The sequence below is a fragment of the Trypanosoma rangeli genome (genome assembly GCF_003719475.1).
Source record: "Trypanosoma rangeli strain AM80 chromosome Unknown Tra_15.4_contig_00213, whole genome shotgun sequence".
Classification (NCBI taxonomy): domain Eukaryota; phylum Euglenozoa; class Kinetoplastea; order Trypanosomatida; family Trypanosomatidae; genus Trypanosoma; species Trypanosoma rangeli.
This window is the reverse complement of record NW_021705959.1, coordinates 1-7,530: the sequence shown is the minus strand read 5'-3', so window position 1 is coordinate 7,530 and position 7,530 is coordinate 1. Positions and strand designations below refer to the sequence as shown.

Sequence of the window (7,530 nt, the reverse complement as noted above, 5' to 3'; positions counted from 1 at the left end):
CACGGGATTTTGGACCCACAAAAACGGTCTGCGAGGCTTAGGTGCCAGACAGGCGTATTCGCCTTAACTCTTGCATTGTGTGTGTGTGTGTGAGAGAGAGAGAGAGAGAGAGAGGACGAAGAAGCATACAACTAAAAATCAAACAAACAAGGTAGGATACATGTGGAGCAGAATGGGAAAGATGCATGATGAGTCAACATTGCAGGCTTTTGCAAATGGTACACATTTGCCCTTCGTGACTCAATGCCTGTGTGTGTGTGTGTGTGTGTGTGTGAAATATCCGTGTAGAGTGATTGAAGGGGGCAATTATAGTATTCGTGGCACCGTACAATTGCTTGTCCGCCTATATATAACTCTTCTCCACTACCTTTTCTTTGCGTACCTCCCTGCGTCGGTCTCTCCCCAGCCTCTCCACACAGACATCTATGTGGCGCGTGTATATGCGCCGTTACAATGCGTGCGGATCACACTTTTTGTTTTGTTTTTTGTTTGCGGTTGCGTCTTAGACTTCTTCATATATTTTTTTTTTGTCTTCATATTTTTTTTCTTTTTCATTTTCGTCTCCTTTCATGTCTTTCGTTCTGACGGTTTAAGTGGACGCATTAACGGTGGTGGGTGGGTGAGGGAACCGTCTACGGCGGAAGGGTGACGAGGGCGCGGTGCTTCGCGACCAGCTCCGCGAGCGCCGGCCACGTGCGGGGCGGCAGCCCAAGTACCTTCCGCTGCGCCGCCTCTACGCGCTCGCGCCGCGCGAGCTCCGCCTCCACGTCGGTCTTCGCTTCTGTTGAGAAGAGTGACGTGGAGGCGTGCAGCAGGAGCTGCGCCAGGTCGCCCTCCACGACGTTGTGCACGAGGGACGGTGACACGGCCGCCGCGGCGGTGGCGGTGAGGCGGCCGCCGGCGTTGTACGGGAGGTGGCCGCTGCCATCCTGCAGCGGGCAGCGGATGTGGACGGCGATGAGAGACTGCAGGTGCGCTGCCAAGGCAGCGTCCTCCTCCCGCACAAACGGTGTGTAGGCCCCCACAGTGCCGAGAGAGGTGGCGTAGAAGACGATGCGCAGCGCCAGCGACGGATCTGCGCCGCCGCTCGGGTCGTAGTCGTGCACCCGTAACGCGGTGACGAGCTGCCCGGTGTGGTGCACAGCAATCTCCTGCAGAACCTGCTCTTGGGCCGCGTACCGCCCCGCCTCCGTCAGCTCGGCATCACTCATGTGATGCAGCGGCTCTGCAAATCCGAGACGCGCGTCGCGCGGGAGACGCAAAAAGGCAACACTGCCAAAGCGATCCGCCACGGCGATGGTGCGCTCGTCTACACACACGATACTCGTCACGCTACGTGGGACTGCGTCGCGGGCGATGAGCGTCAGGAAGGACATGGAACCTGCCATACCACTGCCCGGCTGTACGGTCGCGATGAAGACGGACTGATTGACAGTACCGCATATGATAAGAAGACGCTTGTCGCGCGCAATGCTGCTGCTGTTGGGCCCACAGCGGAAGAGGTCCGGCGCTGAGCACGACGCCGACACGGTGGAAGACGTCGCCCCGGGCGGGGACACGAATACGGTCTCAATTGCCGTGATACGGCTCGGCACGTTTGAAAGCCCTCGCTTGCGCAGGAAGCGGCGTTGTCCCCACGCGTACACCTGAAGCCCGTTCTCAGGCCCCAGCCCCACAATTAACAGCCCCACCTCTGGGCAAATGTGCAGCGCAGAGGGATAATCCATAAGCGGCGCCGTCCGATAGGAAGCAGCGACAACGGCGCTTCCGCCTGCAGCACCACCCTCACCGCCTGCTTCTGCCGCCGCAATAAGTGTGTCATGCAACTGCTCAAGGCGCAGCATCGGCGCGCCAGCGCCCCCCGGCATACTGGTTTGGCTCACAACAAAGCGGAACGCGCGAAGACGGCCCTGCGTCCACGCGGGGCCAACACCACAGCCGCTTCCATGCGTGTACTGCTCCGCGCAGCCAGCCACCACCACCGGTTCCTTCCCAAAGTCCTTCACAAAACTCCCAACCGCGGCGGAGAGCACTGCCTCACGCTCTTGAAAGTACAAGGGCGGATCTAGTCGGTCCGTGCGCCTGTTGTATAGCTGCAGCGTGCTGACATAGTGGTCCGCGTGGTTCAACGATCGCTGCGGTTTGTCCAGCGCAATTCCACCCCCACTAGTGTTGCTTGTGTTGGCCGTGTTATCATTATTAGTTGTATTGCCCTTTCCATCCTCTGTCGTGTTGCCTTGACGTCGGCGTTGCTGTTCAGCCGCGGCGGTCGCCCGTCGCAGCGCGGCGACGCCGTACCCACGGTGCTCCGTGCCAATCACAATCAAATACTCCGTTCGCGTGGGGTGCTGCAGCAGTCGCCGCCCCGCCACGGAGAGTTGGGTGTGGCCAAAGCTGTACTCCAGCGACGTCTCTGCCGTGCTGGTCCCACCACTCTGCTGGGCAGCGAACAACGACAGCGTATTCCCTGCAACCCCCAGCACCAACTCCTCCTGCGCCCCTGTTGGCATCTCCATTTCAGTGGTGGCCGCCGTGGTCACACTCGAGGTCGGTGGTCGACGGAAGGAGGCGTACATCACCTGCGGTGATGGGAAGCGCCACGGGACGGTCTTGGGTAGCCCGTCACGCACCTCACATCGCCAGTTAAACTCCCCACATAGCACATAGCACGCCCGCTCCCCATCGCCGGAAATCATCTGACAAGGTGCACTGCCGCACGTCAGAACTGCCCGGTCCATGGCCTTGTACGTTGCCGTGTCCAGCTCGCAGCGTGTAACCGTGCCATCCATGTGACCAATAAAACAGAAGAGGCGTCGCATCCCACCTGTCCTTCCAAGATAGGTTAAAAGTACAGAGACAATCGCCGGCGGGGCACCACCACCGCTCGCGTCATCGGTGGCGCAGCGAATGGTTTCCAACGGTTCCCGCAACCGTTTAGGGTTCACAATGTAGACCTCATGGCTTGCGGTGGCAATGGCCGCCAATGTCGCTGCCGACGATGCGGATGCTGCAAAAGAACCGTGCACGGACGCGGTGAACAGCTTTGACTCGCTGTCTGGGTCTCGTAGAAGAGATATTGCGGGTGTGTGCGGAAAAGACGGGATGGCCTCCAGCTGTTGTAGTCGCGTCCCCCGCATTCCCATATCAAAGCTGGCGATGCCTCCGCCCTGAGCAAAGGAGACTACCATCGTATTTCCAGAGACAGCGGCGGCGAGGATGCGCTTGCCGTGAGGGTGCATCCACGTAACACTCTCCGCCACAGGCGTCGTTACCGTGGGGCTTTGCTGCTGCTGCTGCTGCTGCTGTTCAATGCGCTGAGGAAGCACAACAATGCAACTCGGTGTGATTTGAACATATCCCACGCCGCGTTGCAGGGTCCCTGCTGCAATGGTGTGCTCGGAGGTAATAAAACCGGAGAGTGTGTCGGGCTCCACCTGCCCCGTAAGTGCGAGCGAGAGCACGGTGGTGCCTTGCCGTGTTGAGAGTATTAGCTTATCATCCCATAGAAGATTGCTTGTGAAGCGGGAGGTTCGCTTTGCTGTGGTGCGGTATCTCCCTCCACTGGATCGCTTCTTCGCCTCCAGATGCATCTCGCGCCATCGCTGCTGCATCGCCGTGGCAGAGCCCAACGGGGTCAAGTGGGTAAACACAGCCGGTAATGTAAAGGAGCTTTCCAGCCTTGCCGCATACCCATAGCGTGCATGCAGCAACACACTGTCGGAGCCGCGTCCCACTAACGCCTCAATCTGCACATGCGGTTGCTGTTGTTGGTGTTGGTATTGTTGCTCCTTATTACTTTCTGTATCCTGCGTGTGCTGTGGAATCGTCACGACGAGGGATGTTATCGCAGGGGTGCTCGGATAGGTTTCCAGCAGCACCATGTGCCGCAGCGCAGAATGAGGAATGAAAAGTGGAACCACACGACCCTTTGGCTGCTGTTGTGACGACTTGTGCAAGGAGGAAGGTGGGGGAAGAGAGACTGCGGGCACTTTGGGCAGTGGCGGCGGCATCAGCGTCATCCCTGCAGACACGCCCGTGCCGTCCTCCTCCTCCTCCTCCACGGCGCCCGCAGAAGGAGGGGGCGGCGGCAGCGGCGGCGAAACACCGCCTTTGGTGTCCTCTTCGTATCCGTCGTCGGGGCGGCGGCCGCTGCCGCCGCCGTGCCGCTGATCCACCATCCGCATCCTTGACAGGATGTACTCCGCGTCGGTGCGGTAGCCGTCCTTAACAATCTTATACAGCCCATGCGTGGGGGCAGACTCACTCGCGGCGAAGACAAAGCCGCGACGGAAGAGCACCATGGCCGTCGTCGGCGGCAGTGTGTCAAAATAGGACACGGTCAGTGGCGAGGGGACGGTGACAGGCGGCACCGCAGCGGCGGCAGCGCCCATGCGTTGCTGCTGCTGCCGCATGCGCAGCGCGTCGTAGGAGCGCTGCACATCCATCACGGTGAGACTAACGCGAAACATGTCCCCCTGATCATCCTGCAACAACATAAAGAAGTCATTGCGCACGCATGTCATGGCGTGCGAAATAATCATGGGGTCGTACAGCTGCTCACGGAAGTCGTTGCGTCGCGGAAACGGCGCGGCTGTCTTAAACAGCGAGACGGCGGAGAGACCTGGCGGCGGCAGCGGCAGGTTGAACTCGGACAGGCTGCTGCCGAGGATGCCGTCCCCGTGGAGCTGGGGGAGTAAGTCGTACCAGATGAGTTCCGCATCGGTGCAAACAATGACGCCGCCGGGGCCAAAGGGGGCGGCGGGCACCGCAATGAGACGATGCGCCGTCGCCGGGACGGAGACAAGGTGGGTCCGCTGCACCTGCTGCAGCCCTGCCACAAAGGCGTACACCACCAGCTGCTTCGATCGACTGCTAACGCCGCCCCCCTGCGATGACGACGCGACACCGGGGTTGAGGCGCAAAAAGGCCTTCCCAGCCCCCACGTTGGAGGTAGCGGCGGCAGGCCCAGGCTCATCCCTTGCTGCCGACTGCGTCTCATGTATCTCTTGCTCTAGCGTTGCAAACGTGGCATTCTCTGTCACCCCTTCCAAGGCGCAGATAGAGAAAATGATCGTCTGACGGTGTGCCTCAACAGGGGAGCCAAACGAGATGATGTCCCGTATCGCAGGCCGTCGCTTTGTTGACGCTACGGTGCCCTCCGACCCGGCAGCTGTGCCATGCGGTGACGGCGATGACGACGTCAGCAGCTCATCCTCGCCGACATCCTGCAGCGTGCCACCGCTGCCGTGCTGGGTGTAGTACCCCTCATGCTTGCGAAGCGGGACGAGTACTTTTAGCCGCATCAACGCTGCAACAAACACGGCCCGCCCAAGTGGGTCCACCGCCAGGCGTGGCCCCGGCACCGTGATGCGTGCCCCACTCCGGCCAAGCGCCACCTCGCTGACGCGAACAAACTTCCCCCGCAATGAGGTTGGCACAAACGTGTTTTGCAGGCCCATGGTGGCGTTCTCGTCCTCGTCGTTGTTGTTGTCGTTGGGGTGCTCGCTGCTGCTCGTTGGGTCCTGCGCGAGGCGCGACGGCACGGGCAACTCGTCGAGGTCGTACCGCAGTAGCACCAGACAGCCCGTCTCCGACGTCACGGCAAGGCGGTGCATCGCCGCACTCTCGTTGGAGGGCGTGTCAAGAATGCCTGCCGAGCCACGTCCGGCGGCGGCGACGGTGGGCACCGCCGCGACTTGGTACACATTCGCAAAGAGCCGCGTGCTGTGAACACACTCCGCAACATTGCGGTCCACGTGCAGCGTCCACAGCTCAAGCGTGTCGTGCCGCACCACCGCAAAGTCCGTGGCACCGGGAAGGGTAAAGGTGCCGACGGCGCAGTGCGTGATTTTCTGCGTTGGGATGATGGTCTGATGGTAAATTAAATCCATGTTCACCGGTGGATGGTGCTGCACGGCCTGCGATGGAGCCGCACGTGTCGTCATTGGCCGCCGCTTGTCTCCCTGCTAAATGCTTCACCCTTCCTTCCCTCCCCTCCCTTTCGTTGCTTCCCTGTGGGCCTCCTTCCTACTACAAGTGTGTGTGGGTATGTGCCGAGCTGTCGCCCTCGCAGCTTTCTTCCCCGTCCTTCTTTTCTCTTTTTTTTTCCCCCTCATTCCCACGGCAAAGCACAGAAACAAAAAAAAAAGAAACAAAAGAAAGACAGGTGCACGTGGAGGCAGCGCGAGCCCGTGAGACACCGCCGTCGTCATGACAGACGTCATCCCGGCATCCTGCGGGGGAGGCGTTACTCTACGCACACAGACGCGCAGACAAATTCACAACTTCACATACAAACCAACCGGGAAATAAAAACAAAATAAACAAACAAACCCACACAGACAAAACGGCAGCATCTCAGCACACACGGCCTCCGCCTCCACTTTCCTTTCCGCACACGCTCACCGTGAATGCAGAGGAGTGGGGTGTGGTGGGGTTTGCGTCCACCTACGCTGCCTTTGAGACAATCGCGGGCCTCTTCAGCATTGCGAGTGCGTCCGGCGGTTGCACCGCATCATTACCGCTATCACCACCTTTCCCAGTTTCGCCTCCGACCGTTGTGGCTCCTCCTGCCGCTGCCTCTGCTTTTGCGGCGGCGGCAGCCTTCTTGCGCTGGGACGCCAGAACAGGGGCGGGGATGTCCCACGTCTCCGCGCTCATTACCCGCATCGTGTACAGGAACAACCCAATGCTCAGGCAGCCAAGGGCGACACCGACGTAGTTGGCGTACCGCCGCTCGTCGCCGTACAACCAGTCACGGTACATACCGGAGTCGTCAAAGGTGCCCTCGCCCTGGGTCTCACGCAGGCGGAAGTCCTTTCCGCCCACCACGTTGGTGATTAGGTTCGCGTTTTTCCAGCGCACACTATTGTTGAGCTTGTGGGCGGTTTTGTACACCGGCAGGCTGTGGGCCACCGGTGGGCCCTTGCGCGCCACGCGCTCGCCGGGTTTGATGTCAAGCGGCCCTTCAAACAACTCCTTGCGGAAGCCGCGCCGCTGCGTGTAGACGACGCCGTCCACGCCCACCCCCGCTCCACGCACCTCGGGACTATCAGGCACGACGACGGAAGCGACACGGCCATGGCCCGCACCGCCCCTCGCCGCATAGACCCCGCCCGCAGCATACGACGACACGTGACGATACATTCGCCGCATTCCCCCACACACCCGCACACACAACAATAAACAATAATACTACTACTACTACCAATAGTAATTCTGTTTCCCCTCACTCCTTCCGTTTTTGTTTCCCCCTTGTTTTCAACGCTAGAGAGAGAGGGAGAGAGTCCTGCTTCTTACGTTTCCTAACCCTCTTACTGTCCCCAGTGAGGAGGATGGACGTGTGTGAGCAGTGGCGCAAGGCCAAAAAGTGAAAAAAAAACGAAACACAACAACCAAGGCATGAGGGAGAAATAAAACAGCGTACACGGCGAAATCCTGGAAGGCATTCAGCGCTCGTGTCAAGCAGTGCCGTTGCCCCAACGGCAGCAAGTGTGTGACAAGTCCACACACACACACAGAGACAGGGGC

At 59.9% G+C, this 7,530-nt stretch overlaps 2 protein-coding genes across 2 annotated transcripts, besides 8 other annotated features; both read right to left on the bottom strand.

Moving 5' to 3' along the window:
• Positions 1-91: 91 nt before the first annotated feature.
• Positions 92-114: a microsatellite.
• A 134-nt stretch (positions 115-248) lies between these two features.
• Positions 249-274: a microsatellite.
• Positions 275-469: 195 nt separating this feature from the next.
• Positions 470-568: a sequence feature (A-rich).
• Positions 520-558: a sequence feature (GA-rich).
• Positions 569-632: 64 nt separating the features above from the next.
• On the bottom strand, positions 633-5,945 carry TraAM80_06087 (splicing factor 3B subunit 3; the record flags this gene model as incomplete). The annotated part of the gene is made up of 1 exon (XM_029382943.1): positions 633-5,945. The coding sequence occupies one exon, from the start codon at positions 5,943-5,945 to the stop codon at positions 633-635; it is 5,313 nt and encodes a 1,770-aa protein (XP_029237172.1).
• Positions 5,946-5,978: 33 nt separating this feature from the next.
• Positions 5,979-6,014: a sequence feature (G-rich).
• A 120-nt stretch (positions 6,015-6,134) lies between these two features.
• Positions 6,135-6,161: a microsatellite.
• A 127-nt stretch (positions 6,162-6,288) lies between these two features.
• Positions 6,289-6,346: a microsatellite.
• A 101-nt stretch (positions 6,347-6,447) lies between these two features.
• On the bottom strand, positions 6,448-7,155 carry TraAM80_06086 (uncharacterized protein; the record flags this gene model as incomplete). Its single annotated transcript, XM_029382942.1, has 1 exon — positions 6,448-7,155. One exon carries the CDS (start codon positions 7,153-7,155, stop codon positions 6,448-6,450), a length of 708 nt encoding a protein of 235 aa, XP_029237171.1.
• Positions 7,156-7,189: 34 nt separating this feature from the next.
• Positions 7,190-7,220: a microsatellite.
• Positions 7,221-7,530: the final 310 nt, after the last annotated feature.